Raw genomic sequence first — 24650 nt, 5'->3', positions numbered from 1 at the left:
GAGCAGTGTCTTAAATCCTCAGGTTTTGTGAAAGTGTGGGGTTTTTGTAATGCTGTTTTGAGCACTTTCCCTTGAATTTACTATCCCTTGAATTAATTTTCAAAAAATAAAATAGGCTGGTCACATTAAAACATTCAATATTTCTGTTTATGTTTAATTGACAAAGTCTATATCCTAAATAGAATTTGTGCTGAAACTGACTTCACTGTTCAGCATTCTGTATTTACATGTCATCAGTATGTGTTACATAAGAAATGAGGACAACAACAAAGCAGGAAGTTTTGATGGGGAAATTTGTAAATGTGTCTCCAAAGCACACCCACATGGAAAGAGCACCTCACGTCTCTGAGCCGTCCAAAGATTTGCATCATGGAAATTAGATTTTCCACACAAACACTGCTAAAATAAACAGTTACAGAAAACTTTGCATTATTTTTGGATAAAAAGAGAAAATAAACTGTACTTTAGTGAAAATATGGGAAATCTGTCACAATCTAGCTCAATTAAAAGAGCTGTAACTATACTATAGTGAATGTATGGGTACTGTATCACAATCTAACTAACTTCACTTCCTGTAGCTACCCGTGTCAGATTCAAAACCCTGATGCTAAACCTACAAAGCCAAGAATGGACCAGCCCCTCCATACTTATTATGATCAAATAATGGTCCAAACTACCTGTACCAAGAGCCCTTCGAGCTTCAAGTACGGCTCAGCTTGACCCACCTTCCTTCAAGACACACAGAAGACATGAGTACTAAGATCAGCACTTATCTTGCGCTTATTAGGGGTTTACCGTAGAACTTATGTCTTCCTTGATTTGTTGGCTTTACAGGCAAAGTGTCGTGTATGTTAAGTATTGTGTACCCAGTGACTTTTGTGATTGGCAGCATCTAGCTTGAGGTATCTTTTGGATTCTTGCCTATACAAGCTAGCTAATGATATTTTCTTAGTCAACCAAGCACTTTTTAAAATCAGTCTGGATAATGGTGTCTGCTTAATACCTTTAACATAAATGTAAGTGTATTATAATCAAACTCTATGAAAAGAGCAGAAACTTTACTAAAGAGAATGTTTGGGTAATGTACCACAATCTAAAAGTGTAGGAGGATATTCTACTGCGAGTACAGAAAAGCTTTTTGTCTCCAGAAGAGGACTTAATGTGTCTGAAACACAGTTTATCCTAATAAACATGAAGCACAGGAAGGTTAATCTATATTTATCTGTACACTCTTATGATGGCTTACAAAACATTATTATGAAATTCAAACATAAAGGGTAATTAAATACTCATAACATAGTTATAAATGTACTGTTGTTGACTGTTCATCTGATTTCCATGATGCAAATAATTTTTTGAAGGCTGTATCTATCTATGAATGGGGCTCCTTTCCTGGGCACACACTTGCGTGAAGTTTCCTCATCAGTACATTTTTCTCTCTTTACCACATTGTTGACATATCAGGTCATATCATATCCCACTGTACTGCATCACTGCTGATTAGAGATTTCATGATTACTTTGTTAAGGTTCTGCATTAAAAAAATCAATTTGAAATTGAACATTATTGTTGAATCAGTATTTACTTTTTTACAATCCTTTATTATTGCGGCCTATCAGTGAGATATTCAGTGCTTTGCAAAGATATTCTGCCTAACTCTGAATGTGACAGACAGCTTAAATGCTCTGTCCAACCATAGAAAGTATGAAAAGCAGGAGAGTCAGTGAGGAACAAGAGAAGTGGTCTTAGCTGGTCTGGGGTGGGGTTCGATTTAGAGTGCTGTAGCTTTGTCGACACAAGATTGCTATCAAATTTGTATTTACTTGTTTATTTGTTTGTTTATTTATACTCTTATTTGGACTTAGCTAGGTCTTTCATCTGTAACAGGGCTGGGTTTCACAAAAGCATCTTAGCACAAAGGTCAAAGAGTAGAGTGAGCTACACACTCTCTCTCTAACAGTTTAGATGATGTTAACACAATAGGATGCTTTAGGAAACGTGGCCCTGGTCAGTCTTATTTGTTTATCAGCTCCAGCCTACGTTTCTCCTGACACTGTGATGTCAGCAGGTTTAATTTTCTGGTTGTGTTTTCTCCTCATTCAGCATCCAGCACTTCATCAGGTATGACTGCAGTCGTGTTCCTGCATCCTTCTAGACTTCTCTAATCAACTGATCGTTTTTTTTTTACAGTATTGATTAGTTATATGTAAATTCAGTCTCAGTTTTTATGACAGATTTAGCAGGACCTTTGAGCTGTTCTTTGTAGAAACATGTTTTATAATGTAAATTCTTTCCTACAAACTGTGTTTACATTGTGTTTGATAATCAGACTGACTGATGTCCAGAGCAGTTCTGATGCTGTATTTCAAACCCACAGAGCACCAACTCTGGTGGAAGTGTTTGGTGTTACTATGGCAACCATCCCTGTCTTCCTCCTCCTGCTCCTCTTCTCAGGTGCATCTCTACTTTTAATACATTATCTTTATACATTAATTGATACTAAAGACCACACACCTGTACTCATAATTAATAAGCTTTCTTCACTATCTGGTTCTCCTTATAGTCTTGAAGGTTTTCTGATGGATGTGTTCTGGACTCTTTTTATTCTAGATTCTGAACAGTGAACAATAACTGATTTCTGAACTGGTCTGATCTGCTGGTTCTGTTCTTCTACTCATAGAGATGATAGATAACTCTGATCCTACTAAACCAGCAAACCACTGCAGTTCTGGCATGAATGCATTTCAACGTACTTATCAAATCAAAATCAAATAAAATTTTATGAAATGCTTTTATGACAGTCTGCCCACATCAAAGCTATACAATAAAGATCTACATTTAAACTTAACTAAACCTTAACTTAATGAAGTAAAGTGCAAAAGTGCAAAAAAAAAAATAAAAATAAAAATAAAAATAGAATAAGTTACATTTAAGTTAAAAAATAAAATATGAAAATATGAAAATATAGAAATATAAGCAAAAAAATAAAAATACAAATATATATACACAGATGAAATAGTGCATGTCTGTGTGTGTATATATATATATATACATACATACATATGTACATAATGTATATCATAACATACTTATGATATGGAGTCCAGGTTTATCCTGCTAAATATGAAACAATATGGATATTTCAAGCAATTAATAATCTTTAATAACAAGCTTATTAGACTGAAATAATTATATATTCAGACTGGATTTTAGAGAAGTTTATTAAGCTTCATAAGAAGCACACTACCTCCCTCTAGTGGTGGTAGAGGTGATTGCGTGTGCCAGTTTGGCCGAACTCAGAGCAGTCTTTTTCACTCACGACAAGAAGAACATATCAGTCTTAGACTCATAAATATGTTGATTTTTGATATGATTAGTCTTTTAGAATTGGATGTTGTTTGGCAGTAGTTATTTCTGTGCTGTCTACAGGTGCGTAGCTAGCCCTTTTTAGTCCCAGCACCCCTAAAGACTTTAGTAAAAAAACGGTTTTTCTTTTAACGTTAATTGTCTCTGACAAGCTGGAAATGTTAAAACCATAGAGAGTATATGGTTAAAACAATTATTTTGATAATCATAATATTGATAACTGATTAGTAGAACTGGTGTGTCTGATCTAAATTTATTTAATTACACACTCACCCCAAGTCTCATGCCTTGAATTTCTCTTATTCTCATATGGTCAAAAGAAATTTGGTGTTTTTTGATAGAATGATTTCTGAACTGGAAAACGGTTTTTGTAGTGTGAATCCAGCCCTGCAGTCCAATCTCAGATCTCTTCTTGTCTGAACCTTATTTGTCAGCACTGGCATGGAATTATCACATCTAAAGTGCAAGAGTGAAGTTTGTGATGTTCAGTGTACAATCTCCTGGATTCTGAGATGTGTCCTTCTCTGAAAGTTATAATCCAGGTTGTCTTGACAATACCTGTTAGCAGCTGTAGCTGTGAGAGGTCTTTTAGTGCCTTGCCTCAGCTCCATACCTGGCTGAGGAGGACCACAGTGCAAAGCAGAATCCAGTCTCTAGCTATGACGTCAGTTGAGAAGGATATGCTAAAGAGAGTTGGACACCAGAAAGTAATTGACAGATTTGCCACCTTCAAGCTAAAAACTTTGAGTGACATTTTAGGTAGAAGTAGAGTTGCCTTCCATTTTTCTTCATATACACACTCACTGGCCACTTTAGGTACACAGATATTGTATGTACACTGATTGTCCATTTTATCAGCTCCACTTATCATGCAGGTGCACTTTGTGATTCTACAATTACAGACTGTAGTTCATCTGTTACTCTGTGTACTTTATTCTCCTCCTTTCACCTGTTCTTCAATGATTCTCACAAGACCACCACAGAGCAGCTATTATTTGGGTGGTGGATCATTCTCAACACTGTAGTGACACTGATGTGGTGGTGGTGCATCACAACTGAATGTTTCCACCCAAATCTTCACATTATTAATCATAAAATATAATTTCAAACATGTTAATTTACACACATCTACTCCATTAACTAGAAAACATTTATCCAGTCTTTTCTCCTGCAGAACAAGGCTGTCTCAGAACTTTCCATCTCATTGAGAAGAACATGACTCAGACTGAAGCTCGAGCAGCTTGCAGAGCCAACTACACTGACCTGGTCACTGTGTGCAGTGAAGAAGACAACACTGCACTGATTAATCTGACTAAAACTTACAGTAAAGTCTGGATTGGTCTGCAGCGCGGTCAGAACAGTACTAAATGGTCTAATGGTGATGAAGTTACATTCAGTAATCTGACTGGGAGCTGTGGGCCAAAGCCCTGCTGTGCTGCTATTCAGGCTGATGGTTCATGGGAAAGTCTTCAGTGCTCAGAGAAAAGGAATTTCATGTGTTATAAACAAGGTAAAAACTGACTATTAACTATAGAGATTTAAACTGCATGAATTCTGTATGTCTTTTCTCTGTTTGCATCAAAATTCAGTGTCTTTTCTTTCCCCTCCACAGATGAGACTGACCTCACCTTCAGCTCTCATCTAATCACTCAGTCTCTGACCTGGTATGAAGCTCAGACTTACTGCAGGAAGAACTACACTGATCTGGTCAGCATCAGAGATCAGGACCAGAATGAAGCAGTGAAGATAAAAGGAGGGAACATCAGTATGTCCTTCTGGATCGGCCTGCTGCGTGATGACTGGGAGTGGACTGATGGAGGACACTCTGCTTACAGTAACTGGGGGGCTGGTCAACCTCGATCGTTATTACCATTACAAAACTGTACACAGCTGAGAAATGGGAAATGGGAAACCGTGCCATGCAATAATACTGTTTCTGCTGCTCTGTGCTACAACAGTAAGTCCTGACTTCACACACACTCTACCTCTCTCAGCAGTGTCCAGTACCATCAATATAACACACCTCACATCAGTCAGTGTCTCTGATCTCACTGTAAAACATTGTCTTTTCTGTCTCTATCAGTGTCTGTAAATGTCAGCTTGGAGAGCCCTCTGGACTACTGTAAGAAAGGTAACAGGATCAGTCTTCTGCACATTAAGTCTGACTTTGACTCTCTAGCTTCTGAGTTTTTGGTCTGATGGGACTTGGACCAACTGGGTGGCAGGGAGAAATCTAGAGCCTTCACTTACCCACCACTATTATGCCACAGTGTCATGACTGGCTAGGACAACAAAACAGGGGGAAACAAGAACACAGCAATAACACAAGAGATAATGATTAACCAAAATACCAACGTGACAAACGAACATGGGCAAAATATGAAGGCCACCTGAGGCTGGTTGGTAGCCAGGGAGCCAGACGAGATAGGGAAGCTAAACAGGGAGACAATGCTAGAACCAAAAAACCACAGGCAGGGCCAGTAAAAGATAACCAACGAAATACCTCGGTTAAATGTTAAACCCTGAAGGCTGATTTGATGTGGGTTTCTAACTTTAATAAAACTCATTACAAAACTGATATTTATAAACACGGACTAAAGCTGCACAGTAAAGACTAAATTTCAGCCATAAGTCAGTTCATGTTTCTAGGTAGCAGTAAGTTATACAGTGTCAGAAGCACATCTGCAAGTTTATTAGAGATTACTGAACACATCTGTACAGTCTGGGAAGAGTATATGATTGTTTTGGCATGCATTTAGCATCATTGGTGCTAAGTGGTGGGATATACACTTCTTTTACTTGTTAGCTACATAAGTTTTGTAGCTCCAGTGCTAAAACTAAAGTGAACTTTAAACAGAAATTATACAAAACAAAGTTGAACATATGCATGGAAATCTACATGACTAATTATAAAGTGTAGTGTAAAACAAGAGTAAAGGTTCAAATAGAATCACACACATCACATCTACACCTGTCATTTCTGTTCTGCTCCATTAACTAGAGAACATTTCTCCAGTCTTTTCTCCTGCACAACAAGGCTGTCTCAGAACTTTCCATCTCATTGGGATGAACATGACTCAGACTGAAGCTCGAGCAGCTTGCAGAGCCAACTACACTGACCTGGTCACTGTGTACGATGTGGAAGACATCACTGCACTGATTAATCTGACTGGTATCGGTTCTGCCTGGACTGGTCTGTACCGGAATCCAGTCCAGTCCAGTACTAAATGGTCTAATGGTGATGAAGTTACCTTCAGTGCTCTGTCAGGAGACTGTGGGTCAGGGCCGTGCTGTGCTGCTATGAAGGCTGATGGTTCATGGGAAAGTCTTCTGTGCTCAGTGAAAAGGAATTTCATGTGTTATAAACAAGGTAAATACTGACTATTAATTGATCATTTCATTGTATCAAATCTGAACTACTATTTCTTTTAGATCAAATGCAAAGTTTAACAAAAGGTTTACATTCTCTCCCCTCAGATGAGACTGATCTCACCTTCAGCTATCATCTGATCCTTCAGTCTCTGACCTGGTATGAAGCTCAGACTTACTGCAGGAGGAACTACACTGATCTGGTCAGCATCAGAGATCAGGACCAGAATGAAGCAGTGAAGATTAAAGGGATGAACAGCACCACGCCCTTCTGGATCGGCCTGCTGCGTGATGACTGGGAGTGGGCTGCTGGAGGACGCTCTGCTTACAGAAACTGGTGGGATGGTCAGCCTGGGCCTTTCCCATCAAACTGTGTAAAACTAGTATCAGGAAAGTTGTATTCAGTGCCGTGCAGTAATACTGGACCTGCTCTGTGCTACAGCAGTAAGTCCTGACCTCACACACACACACACACACACACACTTCCAGTGTCTCTGACGTCACTCTAAAACGTTTGCTTTTGTCTCTGTCAGCTTCCATTCATGTCAGTGATAGCGGTATGAACTGGGAGAGCGCTCTAGACTACTGTCAGGAAGGTAACAGGACTGGTCTTCTACACATTCGGACTGAGTGTGACCAAACTAAGGTGAAGAATGAGCTCAGGAGGAGGCGAGTCCCTGGGACATTGTGGGTGGGGCTTGGACAGAGTCGACTCTTTGGCTTCTGGTTTTGGTCCGATGGGAGTGGTTTGGGTTCTTGGACCAACTGGGTGGGAGGGGGACCACCAGAGCCTCCACTGTCCCACCACTGTGGTGCCATTGACACAAAGCAAGACTTCAGATGGCTCGATAAGAACTGTAGGTCTAAATTCAGAGCTTTGTGTACTGTAAACCAATCCTCTTCTTATAACTAGTGTTTTACACACTCATTTACAAGTAGTGGGTGTTTATTATGTTCATTTTGGGTTTTGCGTTAAACTTCCCTTTAATACTTACGGGTTTATTACCACTGTTCTTCTCCAAATTATTGTTTTATAAGAACATCTTGTTTTTAAGAAATGGCAAAAATAATTGGACACTGTGGGCACAGCTATAGCAAAAGTAGTGTAATTTAATTTGTAAATCGACACATTTTAATTAAAGAATTAAAAGCAAATTTATGTTTTAGCAAAGTTTTTTACTTTTTTAGATTTTTCTTTATATATATACAAAAAATGGGATGAACACTCGCAGGGATGGAACTAAGCAAGGTTTTATTTAAAAATAAAGGGCTTACAAAACAAGGTGCAGAGAAAACAAGGTGCAGCAAACTAATGGTCAAAACTAGAACACAAACAGAAGGTGACAAACCAAATGGCGAACACAACAAACCTGGGACTGGGAGGAGCAGGAGTGACAGGGGATGAGCTGGAATGAACTAAGATGAACTAAACGAGGGAAGGGGACGAATGAAACCCACAAGCCTGGCTTGGGATGCAGGGAAACTAGAACTGAAAACTAGAGCCGAGTAAACAAAAAGGGTAGCTGGAGAGCCAGCTGCCTGAACTAGATAACAAGGCAAGCCCAACCTGAATATGCTGTGACTGCCTCGTGAGCTGGAGCCGCAAAGGAGCATGAGCAGGAAGCGACACAACGTGCTTGCCTCTAGAACCAGACTAGGAGCTAACTTGAATCATGCCACAGACACTCAATTCACAGCAGTGAGTAGCAGTAGAGAAGCTCCTTAAATGCTCCCAGTCCCAAGTGCAACACATAAACATGAAATAGATACAAATGAAATGGATATCGGACGTCCTTATATGGGCCTGTGGGCGGCGGCATCATAGAGTTGCACAAACAAATGAGAAATATATGAATTCAGACATCCACGCAATATTTAAAAACTGCAATGATTTTTTTATTTGTTTGATCTAGGATGTTCTAAATCACATCTTAAATATTTTGTATTTCTTCTTCCAGGATTTCTAAATCGAGCTCAAACTGTCAATATAATTGCACTGAAATGGCCATAGAATTGAAAAGTGTATCTATCTTGGCATAGCTGAAAATTTTGAGTTTAGCACAGGGAATTAACAAACCACGAACCTCAAACATTGCTGTTTCTTCTTCAAAAGAAAATGCTGCTTAACTAATACAGAGCTGCATAATGCCCAATCCCAAAGTCCCCAAACTGTTACAGAACAGTCTTGACTTGTTATATATATAAACACAGCGTGTTTAGGCCACACCCACTTCATACGAGAAAATTAGTTTTGCAGACGTTGCATTATTGGTTTTAAACAAATATGATGTTGTGCGTTGGATTGCATAACAATAAGATTAAAAACTATCATTTAGTTCATCTATTGTTTTTAAAGAATTTAAGGTGCATAACGGAGCCAAAAAGATGTCAAAGCTAACAACAAAGAGGAGGGCTTTCTAGCCACAGGGCCATGGCTAAGCTCAAACAGGGACTTTATGGGACTTTAAACCGGACAAGGGGGTCCAAAAGGAAAAGGTTACAATGAAGCAGTCATAGTTTAACCATTTTTACACTGAAAGATTCACTCATTACCTTAACAGAATGGCATCTAATGTTTCAGAACTGAAGACAAATATTTCAAAGCTTTAGTTATAAGACAACTCACTAACCAATCCGCACTCAGTAACAGTAATGCTAGTGTCTCTACTGCCCAAAATCCATTTGCTGTGGAAAAAGTGGTTAGATGCTATTTTAACGTCTTCACCCCTTTTCGCGGACTTGCTCACGGGCTCCCTCTGGCCTTTTGCAGTCATTTTTTGATACAACATGGAGCAATAAGAAGTGCTCAGACTCTCCATAAACCGGCTCTGTTATAGTTGATTGGGAGATCACGTGACAGAGGACACACAAGCTCACTCCAACTGACCCGAACAGACGGTTGCAGGAAAGTGCTGCCTCGGAGATGAGAAGTAAACATTTAGTAACAAAACAAAATGTTCAGTTTCTGAGTAATATTTCATAAGGCATATCAGCTGTAACTGAATACAGATTATTTTGAAGCAACTAAATTAACTTGTGGCAAAATACCTGATTGTAACTGAAGATTTAAACTAGCTATCTAGTGCTATCTATATCTTTTCGCTCATTAGCACTGGGAGTTAACTAACGTTAGTATGAATAATATGATTTTAATTATCATTAGGGAAATTTAACTAGCTAGATAACATTTCTCCAAAATGTTCGACAATGTGAAAGGGTTGAGAGATTTTACCACTGTGTTCAAAATGTTAGTCAGAGATCAAGATCATTACACTGGGAATTTCCCCACTGCGGGACTAATAAAGGACTATCTTATCTTATCTTATCTTATCTTACATTGTTCTTGATCTCTGACTAACATTTTGAACACAGTGGTAAAATCTCTCAACCCTTTCACATTGTCGAACATTTTGGAGAAGCTTTTTAATACAAGAATTACTTTTTTGCCTTAAATATACTACACGCTCTGCTAGACATCAGATTGCTTAGACAAGTGCTGCACCCACTGAGTTGGAACATGAACTAAGGGCATGAACATTAAAAGGGGAGAGTGAGGGGAACTTAACAGTTTTTATGTAACATGTGTTTGTCATTTTGGCCATATTACATTCCCCTTAGCTCTGGTAGTTTTAATTCTCAAGGTTCACATTTAACATAAAAGTAACTTTTAGTAAAAAGTACAAAAGTCTGTGAGAGTTTTGTTATTTAGTTTAGAGTAGTTTTGGGACAGTGCAGAAAAGTATTTATTGATACAAATGCATGAATTTAATCAAATGTATTTCTATTGTACTGTGTTGGTGTTTACTAATATTTCTTTCATCAATCTTTCCCTATTCTCCTTTTTAGAAAATGACCCTTGCTGTATAGAAGACATGGTTGAAAAAAACTATTTTACTGCAGTGAAGTCTTTTAAAGCTTTGAAGATGATTTAAGAGTGTTGGGTTTCTGATCATTATTGTTAAAACTATTAATTCAGGGCACAAAAGTACAATAAAAATTAGTAGCCTCTTAGGGAGAGCATTTCGGGAGAGCAGCACACCACCACCAGACTCTTGTACTGGACATGTGACTGGCTTTTCCTAAGGCTTCATACAGCAATCAGAAGCAGGGTTTTGTTGTCTTTTAGGCAGCCGTTAATGGTTGCGCAAGAGAGGTACAGACAACTCCATACGCTGCTTAACATGAGTAACTAAAAAAAAGGAACAATACATAGGGGGCGCTGTTGTGTTACCCACCACAGGAAGAACAGTAACTCAACAGCAGTGCAAAGTGAACATCAAGCATGAAAGGGAGGTGTACAGTTTTGGCAGGCTTTGGGAAAGACCTTTTGGTTTGTTTGCTCCCCTCCTTGTACGTAAACACGTCCACACTCACATCCCACATCTTGAAACGTGCGCAGTGCTACAAAACATCAACTCAGAATACGCCACAGTGCAAACAAGGCCATAAAGCAAGATCAAGGGTGAGGAACATCTCCACCCCATCTCCTGCAGGCAGCTTGGACCCTCCTCCGTCCAAGAGCTTGCAGTGTAGGTTTTCTGAAGAGATGCTTGAAAAGCTTAAAACATCACTGATTGTATTCCCAGATATATGTATAATGCTTTCGCCTGCTGTGGCACACATGGCACTTTACCATGACATAAGCGAAAGGGGAGTCCTTACTATTGCTTAAGCACAAGGTCTGTGCATCACAAATACACATGTCAGTCCGAGGTTAAACCACAACACAGCCTGTTCTTCCACATTCAGTCTGCTCTTCAGAACAGAGTCGAGCAGCTTCATCCCCTGCCCCCCAGGAAACGACACTAGCAAATGCTGTAACAGAGAGCTTCTTACACAAACCTGTTGTGATTAAAACATCATGTCGAGGGTGTGCAATAAGCCTCCGTTTTAGAAAAACTGATTTACTGGCAAACTATGGATGTATAACGGCCAATACAAAAAAGAACAAAAAACAGCGAGACGCAAGAAGAAAATCCAGTTCATCGTTCAAAGGCATACAGCTCCACCAAAACCTCCCCCACCTGCAAGGCTGCAGCAGCAGAACACCAATATTTTAATATTATTTTAAATATTTTAAAAAATATTTTAAATATAAATAGTATATAAATAATAAAAGAGGGGGGTAGCCTAGTTCCATGCACATGAATTAAGGCTAGTCTCGGCCTAAGCAGAAATATCAAACGGTGTTGTAACACTAAAACCCTACTTGGACCGAGATTCATCTTAATATGGGTCAAGGCAACCAGCCCACAGAGGTGGCTTTGAGTTCAATCATGGACTAAATGTTCACATCAGTGGCAATGGCTTTTACTATAATGACTATACTGTACTATAGTGAACTACAGTGAAAGTATGGGTACTGTATCACAATCAATCTTAATGAAAAGCTTTTTTGTCCAGAAGAGGACTTAATGTGTCTGAAACACAGTTTATCCTAATAAACATGAAGCACAGGAAGGTTAATCTATATTTATCTGTACACTCTTATGATGGCTTACAAAACATTGTTATAAAAATGAATTGAAAACATAAAGGGTAATTGTATAGTTATAAATGTACTGTTGTTGATTGTTCGGCTGATTTCCATGATGCAGGTCATTTACAGAAGGCTGTATCTTTTTATGATTGGGGCTCCTCTCCTGTGCACACATTTGCATCTAGTTTCCTTGTTTCTTCACAACCCTTCATCATACATTACAACATGCTTTTCAGCTCCAGCCTGCGTTTCTCCTGACACTGTGAAGCCAGCAGGATTAGTTTTCTGGTTGTGTTTTCTCCTCATTCAGCATCCAGCACTTCATCAGGTAAGATGATGATAGAAACGTGTTTTATAATGTGAATTCCTTCCTACAAACTGTGTTTACATTGTGTTTGATAATCAGACTGACTGATGTCCAGAGCAGTTCTGATGCTGTATTTCAAACCCTCAGGGCACCAACTCTGGTGGAAATGTGTGTTACTATGGCAACCATCCCTGTCATCCTCCTCCTGCTCCTCTTCTCAGGTGCATCTCTACGTTTAATACATTATCTTTACACACTAATTGACACTAAACACCACACACCTGTACTCATAATTAATAAGCTTTCTTCACTATCTGGTTCTGCTTATAGTCTTGAAGGGTTTCTGATGGATGTGTTCTGGACTCTTTTTATTCTAGATTCTAAACAGTGAACAATAACTGATTTCTGAACTGGTCTGATCTGCTGGTTCTGTTCTTCTACTCATAGAGATGATAGATACCTGATCCTACTAAACCAGCAAACCACTGCAGTTCTGGCATGAATGCAATTCCATGTACTTATGATATGTAGTCTAGGTTTATCCTGCTAACTGTGAAACAATATGGATATTTCAAGCAATTAATAATCTTTAAAAATAAGGTTTTTTTGACTGGCATGAAATATTTCTATATTCAGTCCAGATTTTAGTGAAGTTTACAAAGCTTGTTAAGAAGTACACTACCTCCCTCTAGCGGTGGTGGAGGTGATTGCGTGTGCCAGTTTGGCCGAACTGGCGAAGTTTCATTCATATGTTGATTGTTGATTCTTATGATTAGTCTCATAATTAGGTGTTGTTTGTCAGTAGTTTTTCTGTGGTGTCTAGCTAATGTCATGCACTAAATGTTGGGTGAGGATCTGATAATATCCATATTCAGATTAGTTGGATCATTAGCATCACACTGTAAAAACACTCTAAGGAGTAAACTATAAAAAACCATGAGTACATTAATTGGTTAATAAATAATAAATAAATAATAAAGAAATCAGATGGCCAAATGTGTTGGTGATGGTTAGAACACAAATCAAATAATACATGTGTATGTGTATGTCATGCTGGCTAGGCGAGACAAGGGAACACTCGCAGGGACAGAGCAATGCAGAGAAACCGTCTTTAATGACCGAACCAAAATGAACAAACACAAACAAAACGAGGCAGCAAAGTACAGGGTCCAATAAACAGAAACAGAAAACAAACAGGTGAAAACCGAAAGGGGATAAACCAGGAAAAAACCACCTGAGGCTGGAAAGCAGTCCGGGAGCAAAGCGAGAGGGGACAAATCAAACCCCGCGCTAGTCAGGCGCTGACGAACTTACTCGACTCAGTTGCTAGGGAACCGGACGCCAAATCACCCTGGCGACCAACCGGTGAACCAGACAGCGAACTCCTGTACGAGAAACCGCTCCGATAGAGCATAGACTACTAGAACTTGTAGAACTTCCTAGAAGTCTCCAGACCATGAAGCCAACCTTACAGCTTGGCATCGCAAGAGTAATTCTCGACGCCGATGCCTCTGCGTTTGCTCCCTTTGTACTCCAGCACTCAGGTGAAACAAATCAGATGTAAACACAAAAACATGGCGCCTTACTGCGACCGCTGTCAACATAAAAGTCCTTAGTGAGCAAACCAACGGAGGAACAGAAAGTACGTGAACATAGAAATTAACCTAACATTGACTGAAAAGTTCCGAGGAGCCTGTGGACCGCGGCCCGAAGCCGCCCCTGGGGGGGGGGGGGGCGCGGCGCCGCAGGGCTGACAGTGTACTACTGTGTACTACTTTACCATTAGCAATGTGTTAGAAATCACTCATTAGAGACTTTAAAGAGATATGTTCTTTAAGCAGTGTAAACCTTAAAGATTTTCTTTTTGCTCATCAAACCTGAATGTTTCCATCCAAATCCCCACATTAATAATCATAAAATATACAGAAAAACAATAAACAGTACAGAAATGATTTCAAACACATTCTCTTTCACACAAACTCTTTTCTCCTGCAGAACAAAGCTGTCTCAGAACTTTCCATCTCATTGGGACGAACATAACTCAGACTGAAGCTCGAGCAGCTTGCAGAGCCAACTACATTGACCTGGTCACTGTGTGCAGTGAAGAAGACAACACTGCACTGATTAATCTGACTAAAACTAACAGTACAGTCTGGATTGGTCTGCAGCGCGGTCAGAACAGTATTAAATGGTCTAATGGTGATGAAGTTACATTCAGTAATCTGACTGGGAGCTGTGGGCCAAAGCCCTGCTGTGCTGCTATGAAGGCTGATGGTTCATGGGAAAGTCTTCAGTGCACAGAGAAAAGGAATTTCATGTGTTATAAACAAGGTAAAAACGGACTATTAACTATAGAGATTTAAACTGTATGAACTCTGTATGTCTTTTCTCTGTTTGCATCAAAATTCAGTGTCCTTTCTTTCCCCTCCACAGATGAGACTGACCTCACCTTCAGCTATCATCTAATCACTCAGTCTCTGACCTGGTATGAAGCTCAGACTTACTGCAGGAAGAGCTACACTGATCTGGTCAGCATCAGAGATCAGGTCCAGAATGAAGCAGTGAAGATAAAAGGGATGAACAGCACCACGCCCTTCTGGATCGGCCTGCTGCGTGATGACTGGGAGTGGACTGATGGAGGACACTCTGCTTACAGAAACTGGTGGGCTGGTCAACCTCGATCATCATCAAACTGTACATGGCTGAGAAATGGGAAATGGGAAACCGTGCCATGCAGTAATAGTGTGTCTGCTGCTCTGTGCTACAACAGTAAGTCCTGACTTCACACACACTCTACCTCTCTCAGCAGTGTCCAGTACCATCAATATAACACACCTTACATCAGTCAGTGTCTCTGATCTCACTGCAAAACATTGTCTTTTCTGTCTCTATCAGTGTCTGTAAATGTCAGCTTGGACAGACATCTGGACTACTGTAAGAAAGGTAACAGGATCAGTCTTCTGCACATTAAGTCTGACTTTGACTCTCTAGCTTCTGAGTTTTTGGTCTGATGGGACTGATGGGACTTGGACCAACTGGGTGGGAGGGAGAACACCAGAGCCTTCACTGACCCACCACTATTATGCCACAGACACAGAGCAAGGCTTCTACTGGCATTAATTAGGCATTGTTAAAATTTTATGTAAAGTAGAATCATTGTAAAAAAAATAATAATGAAAAATATGAAGTTAAGAGAATTTTCTTAACCATTTAGATCTGAAACCTGGTGCAGTTTTTCCTGCACAATTTCTCTCTGCTTAAGAATAGCTTTTTAGAGTCAAACTAAGGCCCTCTAGTGGTGAGATAACAAACACATGACCCAGCTCACTGCCTTATCTTTCACTACAAAGTTGTTGCTGTCCAGAACAAATTAAACTTGTTAAACTCGGTTAAATGTTAAACCCTGAAGGCTGATTTGATGTGGGTTTCTAACTTTAATAAAACTCATTACAAAACTGATATTTATAAACACGGACTAAAGCTGCACAGTAAAGACTAAATTTCAGCCATAAGTCAGTTCATGTTTCTAGGTAGCAGTAAGTTATACAGTGTCAGAAGCACATCTGCAAGTTTATTAGAGATTACTGAACACATCTGCACAGTCTGGGAAGAGTATATGATTGTTTTGGCATGCATTTAGCATCATTGGTGCTAAGTGGTGGGATATACACTTCTTTTACTTGTTAGCTACATAAGTTTTGTAGCTCCAGTGCTAAAACTAAAGTGAACTTTAAACAGAAATTATACAAAACAAAGTTGAACATATGCATGGAAATCTACATGACTAATTATAAAGTGTAGTGTAAAACAAGAGTAAAGGTTCAAATAGAATCACACACATCACACCTACACCTGTCATTTCTGTTCTGCTCCATTAACTAGAGAACATTTCTCCAGTCTTTTCTCCTGCAGAACGAAATCTCTTTACAACTTTCCATTTCATTGGGATGAACATGACTCAGACTGAAGCTCGAGCAGCTTGCAGAGCCAACTACACTGACCTGGTCACTGTGTACGATGTGGAAGACATCACTGCACTGATTAATCTGACTGGTATCGGTTCTGCCTGGACTGGTCTGTACCGGAATCAGTCCAGTACTAAATGGTCTAATGGTGATGAAGTTACCTTCAGTGCTCTGTCAGGAGACTGTGGGTCAGGGCCGTGCTGTGCTGCTATGAAGGCTGATGGTTCATGGGAAAGTCTTCAGTGCTCAGAGAAAAGGAATTTCATGTGTTATAAACAAGGTAAATACTGACTATTAACCATGGATTGTTTAATTGTATCAAATTTGAATTGTTTCTTTCAGATCCAACTCTAAATTTGAAATTTATCAATAAGAATAGCTTTACATTCTCTCCCCTCAGATGTGACTGACCTCATCTTCAGCTATCATCTGATCACTCAGTCTCTGACCCGGTATGAAGCTCAGACTTACTGCAGGAGGAACTACACTGATCTGGTCAGCATCAGAGATCAGGACCAGAATGAAGCAGTGAAGATAAAAGGGATGACCAGCACCACGCCCTTCTGGATCAGCCTGCTGCGTGATGACTGGGAGTGGACTGATGGAGGACGCTCTGCTTACAGAAACTGGTGGGATGGTCACCCTGGGCCTTTCCCATCAGACTGTGTAAAACTAGTATCAGGAAAGTTGTATTCAGTGCCGTGTAGCAATACTGGACCTGCTCTGTGCTACAGCAGTAAGTCCTGACCTCACACACACACACACACTTCCAGTGTCTCTGACGTCACTCTAAAACATTTGCTTTTGTCTCCGTCAGCTTCCATTCATGTCAGTGATGGCGGTATGAACTGGGAGAGCGCTCTGGACTACTGTCAGGAAGGTAACAGGACTGGTCTTCTACACATTCGGACTGAGTGTGACCAAACTAAGGTGAAGAATGAGCTCAGGAGGAGGCGAGTCTCTGGGACATTGTGGGTGGGGCTTGGACAGAGTCGACTCTTTGGCTTCTGGTTTTGGTCCGATGGGAGTGGTTTGGGTTCTTGGACCAACTGGGTGGGAGGGGGACCACCAGAGCCTTCACTGTCCCACCACTGTGGTGCCATTGACACAAAGCAAGACTTCAAATGGATCGATAAGAACTGTAGGTCTAAATTCAGAGCTTTGTGTACTGTAAACCAATCCTCTTCTTATAACTAGTGTTTTACACACTCATCTACAAGTAGTGGGTGTTTGTTTGGATTTTGCTTTACCCTTTAATACCTTCATATCTATGCATAAATGTAAGCAAAAACCTATTTCTATTTTACTGTGCTGGTGTCTACTGATATTTCTGAGTAAATAACATTCAACAAAGCGTCCTTCACCTTTCTTTTCCTATTCTTCCTACAAAATAACTCTTGCTGTACAGAAGACAGGGTTGATTTAATCTATTTTACAGCAGAGAAAAGATTAAAGCTTTTAAGAGTATTTAAGAGAGTCAATTCCATCAATAATTCAGGTCACAAAAGTACAATCGAAACTTAGCAGCCTCTTTGAGGGAGCATTTCTGAGAATCCTTACCATAATCATATTCAGAGAACACTGGAGAGCAGCACACCACCAGACTTTTGCACTGGACATGTGACTGGCTTTTTCTGAGGCCTCACCCAGCAATCAGAAGCTAGGTGCAAAGAGGCGAAATTCAGGAAAGTGAGCAGGGGGAAGTCTTGATAGAAATGTGTGAAACTACCTCCACCATGTTTCGAGGCTGTAGCTCTCAGTTGTTGATCTGCTTCCAAACCTAGTCCCTGATGTGACAAATTAGTACATGACACTAGGGACTCCCAACTGTGTGGAATTCATTAACATAAAATAAATCAAGACCAACACAATAAAACCCAAATACACTCAAATTAGAACAGTAAAAAGACACTTTTGGGGGGGGAAAGGAGGGGATTTATTTTTTTTTAGCCAAATGATGCAGTGCTTTCAAAAACCTCTTTAGTACATACCAATTAATATCAAATGGGGCAGCAAGGTATTTTTCCACAGTGATACTTAAGTTGGGACAAATTCAAAGCCAATTCTTTACAGACTTTTACACACACACACAAGAAATAAAAAAAAAATAATAATAATAATAAAAAGTTCCCTGGAGCAGCAATATGCACCAAAAACATCAGCCTGCGGAGGAAAGACTGACGTTTTGGGTTCAAGACAGCATTAACTAGAAAATAAGCTTTGAAAAACTGAAACAGTAAATCAAAAGGTGAGCAATTTGAACACTAAATCTAACCTAGTTTTTACTATTGCAAAAAAAGTGCCTTCACTGTAATTAGAAGTGTGCGTGTAAAAGTCCCTTTTAAAATTCACATTTTTTTTTGCACTTAAAGCATGTTTTCACCCTTGAATTACTGTGCATTACACAAAATAAAAGCATCATGTGCAAGGTCACTGGCAAGTCAGCACAGTGCAGGGGTTCACATGCTATGGGCAAATGGTATCTTTTTTTTTTTTTTAAACAAAAATAATATTTAATTGTTTTAAATCCAGTCATGCCTTCAACATGACTTACACATTCAGTGTTATTACTAAAATACTTTTTCAGCAGGTTTAAAACAACCCTGCACAATGTACAATATGCTACAATATTTTATACATTTCATTATTTACATGGCTCTCCTTACACATCAGGCTTTGTTTTGTTGTCTTTTAGGCGGCCGTTAACGGTTGCGAAAGAGAGGTAGACAACTCCATACGCTGCTTAACATGAGTAACTTAAAAAAAAAAAAAAAAAAAAAAAAGAACAATACATAGGGGGCGCTGTTGTGTTATATGTACCCACCACAGGAAGAACAGTAACTCAACAGCAGTGCAAAGTGAACATCAAGCATGAAAGGGAGGTGTACAGTTTTGGCAGGCTTTGGGAAAGACCTTTTGGTTTGTTTGCTCCCCTCCTTGTACGTAAACACATCCAAACTCACATCCCACATCTTGAAACGTGCGCAGTGCTACAAAACATCAACTCAGAATACGCCACAGTGCAAACAAGGCCATAAAGCAAGATCAAGGGTGAGGAACATCTCCACCCCGTCTCCTGCAGGCAGCTTGGACCCTCCTCCGCAAAGAGCTTGCAGTGTAGGTGTTCTGAAGAGATGCTTGAGAAGCTTAAAACATTACTGATTGTATTCCCAGATATATGTATAATGCTTTCGCCTGCTGTGGCACACATGGCACTTTACCATGACATAAGCGAAAGGGGAGTCCTTACTATTGCTTAAGTAAACTCAAACACTTACGATTGATTACGCGATAGGAATAATGCTACGGACTTACAAACCTTGCTGCATTTCAACACCTATAGTGCAGTGCGCACAGCGCAGTTTTTTTTAAAAAAAAAAAAAAAAAAAAAAAAAAAAAAAAGTACAGGCGTTGAAGGCACAAGGTCTGTGCATCACAAATACACACGTCAGTCCGAGGTTAAACCACAACACAGCCTGTTCTTCCACATTCAGTCTGCTCTTCAGAACAGAGTCGAGCAGCTTCATCCCCTGCCCCCCAGGAAACGACACTAGCAAATGCTGTATTTGCAAATCTAAGGACCCGTGTGCTACAAATGCTGATGTGCTTTAGAACAGAGAGCTTCTTACACAAACCTGTTGTGATTAAAACATCATGTCGAGGGTGTGCAATAAGCCTCCGTTTTAGAAAAACTGATTTACTGGCAAACTATGGATGTATAACGGCCAATACAAAAAAGAACAAAAAAAAACAGCGAGACGCGAGAAGAAAATCCAGTTCATCGTTCAAAGGCATACAGCTCCACCAAAACCTCCCCCACCTGCAAGGCTGCAGCAGCAGAACACCTCTGGGGACTTTTTTTTATTATTATTTATTTTTTAAAATTATATATAGGGCCTAGTTCCATGCACATGGATTAAGGCTAGTCTCGGCCTAAGCAGAAATTTTAAACAGTGTTGTAACACTAAAACCCTACTTGGACCGAGATTAATCTTAATATGGGTCAAGGAAACCAGCCAATAGATCTGGCTTTGAGCTCAATCATGGACTAAAATGTTATCAATGCCAATGGTCCCAATTATTTTTTTTTCCATAAAAACCTAATTAAAAAGATAGTATTGCAGTGCTGCAGCGTTTCAGGAAGGTAAGAGTTTAAAAAAAAAAAGGGAGCCTTCGTTAAACATAGAGAGATCAGTGAAAGTCATCCTCACGCTTGCACCTTCAGAAGGCTCTTTAACTGAAAGGCCATCATCTCACGGCGATCGCAAGGACCCATGGGCAGAGATACCCAGTGACTGGGTGGTTTGGGAAGGACGCTAGGGGATGGGGGGTCACTGAACTTGGCTCCAGCGTAACTGTGGCCACACTGGACTGCCAAAAGGTTGTTCAGATGAGACACCGCACCCTCCCAGTTTTGGTCATATGGTGTGGCGAAGCGAACAGTCCCATTCTTCTTCTCCGCCGACGCGGCCTGCCGCGCCTCAGGAGACCATGAGTAGCCACTACCCTTGTCGCTCCTGCGGTGGCCGTGGAGGTGGGGTCCCACCAGTGCTCCAGAAGAGGCAGCAAGCACGCCTCCGTTTTGGTTACGACTTCTTTGTTTGGCCCTGCCAACCTGGTGGTTCTTTTTCAACGCTGTGTGATCGGGGTGGGACACTGGAATGTTGTATCTTTCACCACCTCCCATACTGCACACACTGGATGTCACCTTTAAGAACAAAATTAAGAATAAGTAAAGGCACAGAAAGACAAACAGCATCTGTCTTGAAATGCAACACACTTCTAGGCTTATGCCTAGAACCAAAGTCTTGGTTCCTGTCAAATTACATTTAAATAAATAAGTCACTACAGCACTGATAAAATAACTTCAACTACTCTACAATATGAAGCCCCCTCTGGTGTAAACAAGAACAGAGCAGCCCAATCAAAACAAGCCTTAACGTTACATAACGGGTTTATTCTACAATGGGGAAAAACATCACAAAACTGAGCTTAACTGATTGCGTAACTGTGATCAATTACTACAGCAACCAGCCGACAGAAAAAAAGGTTTTAAACTCCAACCATTAAAGGGTAGGAAAATAAATCTGGTAACGTCCGGCTTGGCAATAACAAAGAGCTACGCGCAGCGCAGCCAGCAGCCTCGGCCCATCCCCCATCGCCTTTCCTGAGGAAGCGCAGACATACCTCTTTGTGTTGAAGAAGCTGAGTGCGTAGATGTGTCTAATTCTTAATTTCTCCTCTCCAATCGGGCTCCAGGTCCTCGAAGTAGTCGATCTACTTCTCACTGCACGCTTTAGGCCCACAGTGTCCGAGGTTTTCATGTGCCAGCGAGCGATGTTTTGTCGTGAAGCCGAGCTGAACATCAGTTCACCCCAGCACACGGCGCACTGGGAAGTCCCTGATCTGAGGAGGCAATTTGGAGATGTTTTTTTGGGGGGTACATTTTCCTACATCACAGTTGGTTTTCTACATAATTATTACGACAATTAGGAGGGGGTGGGTGTCAGCAATGTGATGAAGATTATAGCTAATGCACTTTTCTCACTAAAACACAACCAACCACATGCTTCATAAAGGGAGCAGAACGGTGCAAAACCATGTACATTTTAAAATGGGAAACTGGATTGGATTTGATAAGCTTTTCAAATTTAGCAAATCCAAGAAAAATAGCTAGCTAGTATGTGGATGAAATTCTTGATAGTCAGCCAGTTAACTCCTTTAAAATAAATAAATAAATAAATACACTTTTTAATTCAGTCTCTTAGACAATACAAAGCTCACTAACTAGCTACATATCTACAAGTTGCAGCTTATTAAAGAAACACGATTTTGTGGCCATATTAATTTTCTGGTCCTATCTAGCTAATGGGATCTAAATAATAAAGACCACAGAAATGCATGCATGATCTGAACTAAGCACTAAATAAGAGAAACATGTAGGTCGTGGATTTTGGCTTCACACCAAAACAAAGAAGCGTCCCTCTCCAACATGGCGGAGGCAGGCTTGGTTAACAAATACAACAAACCCCGACTTACCGACTTCCTCGGAGTTCTGGCGGCGAAAGCCAGTCGTTTGACCCAGACCGGTTGGTTATGCTGCAGCTCTGAGTGAAGAAGCTCTTCTCACGGTGTGTAAACAACCTCTAAACCCTGAAACTAAAAACCCAAGAGTACTCTCCTGTCCTCCTCTCTCCTCCGTCTCTCTCTCTCACAACAAAATGGCTCCTCCATCAAGAATAAGTAGTTCATGTCTCGCGGGAACCGACCAATCAGAATCAGGCATCGTAGCGCGTTGCCCAATAGGAGAGGCGAGGCAGGCTTGTTGCTGCCTTCGTTACGTCATGAGCGAGGCAACGGTCAGTGGAGGTTTTCACAAAGGAGAACTTCTCGTTTTCGGTTTTTGTTTATTGCACGGTTTTCCATTTTGTTCGTGTCCTTCTGTATTGTTGAACACATTGCAGTTTCTGACTTCCATCAATCTGGTTTTCCCCTTTCTATTGTTGTCACAATGAGCAGTGCCAGATGTCCATGCTGCCTAGCACTATTCACATATTTGTAGTTTTTGGGGGGAAATATGATATTTTTTAACACGAACAGCATTTTATTACAGTCATGACACATATTCTCATACAAAATGGTTACTACACTTACTGAGAATGTCACATTTCATCCATAAATATCTCTATATTAAATGTCTGTCTCTTAACTGCAAGTCGAAGAGCACACAGACAAAAGTGTGGGAAACCTGATCCTCTATGCATGCATATATGGCCATGTGTGTCCTTCCACTACTTTAATACATTAGAAGTTGTCTGTCAAAGCTAATGTAACAGGCAATGCTCTTTGCAATTTACACTCAGTGGGAAATATCTAAATTGCTCAAATTCAACATTCGCTTATTACCTGTATCACACATAAGAGTAATTCTTGTTGAGGCCCATTTGAAAAACACCCATTTCTGGGACGGCTACAGCTACCAGTTCAACAATGGTAATATATAATATGGAAAGCATATAATATAGAGGTATGTTTCACATGGTATGGCATCCATGCTGGAGAACAGCTCCCACCCCATGCATGAGACTCTGGCACCTCCTTTAGTGACAGGCTGCTTCATCCCAAGTGTGTGAAGAAGCGGTATCGCAGGTCCTTCCTTCCTGCTGCCCTCAGAATACACAGCCAGCACTGCTCCCAGCGGACCACATACACACACTTAAACTATACACACATGTTCAGGGAATAGAGATCCCTCAATTTTAAAATACAATGTGCAATAACCCCCCCTAAATTCAGCATGGTGTTTTGCACCATGGTCCCATATCTCCAAAAGTAAAGTGTTACAGTTGGACTGCAGCTTAATTCAGGGCTTCACATGGCTGTTTAAGGCCATGAAAAAAAACAAATATACAATCTTTCACTCATGAAGATGTGGTGGATCAGCCTAGACATGTTTGGTGTCCACATTTTGCTTCTTCAAATCAAACCAAATCATGTTTATTGTCACATCACTTGAACCCAGGTCTAAAGATAAGTGAAAACTTCATTGTCCAGTCGTAAAATACACAATTTAAATACAGTTGTTACACATATATTGGTGAGCCCCATGAAAGACACAAGCCTTTGGTCATGTTTAATGTGACTGGACTGACAGTACCAGTTAGTAAAGTGCAGGGTGCAAAGGGAGTTTGTGTGGGGTGAAGATGTGATATGGTTTGTGGTTTGTCTATACAGATCCATAGTGGTGCTGACTGTTGTGAGATATGCGGGCTATGGACTGATTACTTTGTTACTGGCTGTTCAACAGCCTGGCAGCCTGGGGGAAGAAGCGGTCTTAGAACTGGCTGGTTCTGGACTTCATGCTTCTGTACTGATAAACCGGTATTCATAAAAGGGATGTCTTGCTGTTGATATCTGGACATTTTTCTACTGAAGAAATTACATTGCTATGGTATCCCAGGTGGCATGCATTTTCCTTATTATATATCTGGTGGTTTATAGAGTGTTTCTATTTCAGTGTAAGGACCCATGGGCAGAGATACCCAGTGACTCGGTGGTTGTGGAAGGACGCTAGGGGATGAGGGGTCACTGAACTTGGCTCCTGTGTAACTGTGGCCACACTGGGCTTTTTGCTCAAAATAGTAGGATATTTAAAAATAGTTTT

At 40.4% G+C, this 24650-nt stretch overlaps 3 protein-coding genes and 1 long non-coding RNA gene across 4 annotated transcripts; 3 read left to right on the top strand and 1 right to left on the bottom strand.

Annotated features, from left to right (window-relative positions):
• The first annotated feature begins 4581 nt into the window (after positions 1-4581).
• LOC140546236 (macrophage mannose receptor 1-like) lies at positions 4582-7190 on the top strand. The gene is made up of 5 exons (XM_072669473.1): positions 4582-4717; positions 4979-5200; positions 5450-5497; positions 6368-6736; positions 6844-7190. Exons 1-5 carry the CDS (start codon positions 4582-4584, stop codon positions 7188-7190), a joined length of 1122 nt encoding a protein of 373 aa, XP_072525574.1.
• A 5262-nt stretch (positions 7191-12452) lies between these two features.
• LOC140546177 (uncharacterized) lies at positions 12453-14786 on the top strand. Its single transcript, XR_011978309.1, has 3 exons — positions 12453-12542; positions 12669-12742; positions 14517-14786. It is a non-coding gene; the product is annotated as an uncharacterized lncRNA (long non-coding RNA).
• Positions 14787-14836: 50 nt separating this feature from the next.
• LOC140546235 (macrophage mannose receptor 1-like) lies at positions 14837-19192 on the top strand. The gene is made up of 7 exons (XM_072669471.1): positions 14837-14852; positions 14955-15290; positions 15417-15464; positions 16419-16766; positions 16887-17222; positions 17304-17627; positions 19182-19192. The coding sequence occupies exons 1-7, from the start codon at positions 14837-14839 to the stop codon at positions 19190-19192; spliced, it is 1419 nt and encodes a 472-aa protein (XP_072525572.1).
• pnrc2 (proline-rich nuclear receptor coactivator 2) lies at positions 18399-22687 on the bottom strand. The gene is made up of 3 exons (XM_072668661.1): positions 22526-22687; positions 21674-21892; positions 18399-21194 (listed from the first exon to the last, which is right to left on the bottom strand). The coding sequence occupies exon 3, from the start codon at positions 21171-21173 to the stop codon at positions 20694-20696; it is 480 nt and encodes a 159-aa protein (XP_072524762.1). The 5' UTR covers positions 21174-21194; positions 21674-21892; positions 22526-22687; the 3' UTR covers positions 18399-20693.
• Positions 22688-24650: the final 1963 nt, after the last annotated feature.

The sequence above is a fragment of the Salminus brasiliensis genome, chromosome 23, assembly GCF_030463535.1.
Source record: "Salminus brasiliensis chromosome 23, fSalBra1.hap2, whole genome shotgun sequence".
Lineage (NCBI taxonomy): Eukaryota > Metazoa > Chordata > Actinopteri > Characiformes > Bryconidae > Salminus > Salminus brasiliensis.
This window is presented reverse-complemented; position numbering and strand designations above follow the sequence as displayed.

Bases quoted from the DNA above. Each gene is read 5' to 3' on its own strand.
- LOC140546236 (XM_072669473.1), top strand. From the start codon at position 4,582: ATGACTCAGACTGAAGCTCGAGCAGCTTGCAGAGCCAACTACACTGAC. The intron at 4,718-4,978 runs GTCAGAACAGTA...TCCCCTCCACAG, and splicing joins CTGGATTGGTCTGCAGCGCG to ATGAGACTGACCTCACCTTC. The intron at 5,498-6,367 runs GTAACAGGATCA...TCCATTAACTAG, and splicing joins TCTGGACTACTGTAAGAAAG to AGAACATTTCTCCAGTCTTT.
- LOC140546235 (XM_072669471.1), top strand. The intron at 15,291-15,416 runs GTAAGTCCTGAC...TGTCTCTATCAG, and splicing joins TGCTGCTCTGTGCTACAACA to TGTCTGTAAATGTCAGCTTG. The intron at 15,465-16,418 runs GTAACAGGATCA...ACATTTCTCCAG, and splicing joins TCTGGACTACTGTAAGAAAG to TCTTTTCTCCTGCAGAACGA.
- pnrc2 (XM_072668661.1), bottom strand. From the start codon at position 21,173: ATGGGAGGTGGTGAAAGATACAACATTCCAGTGTCCCACCCCGATCAC.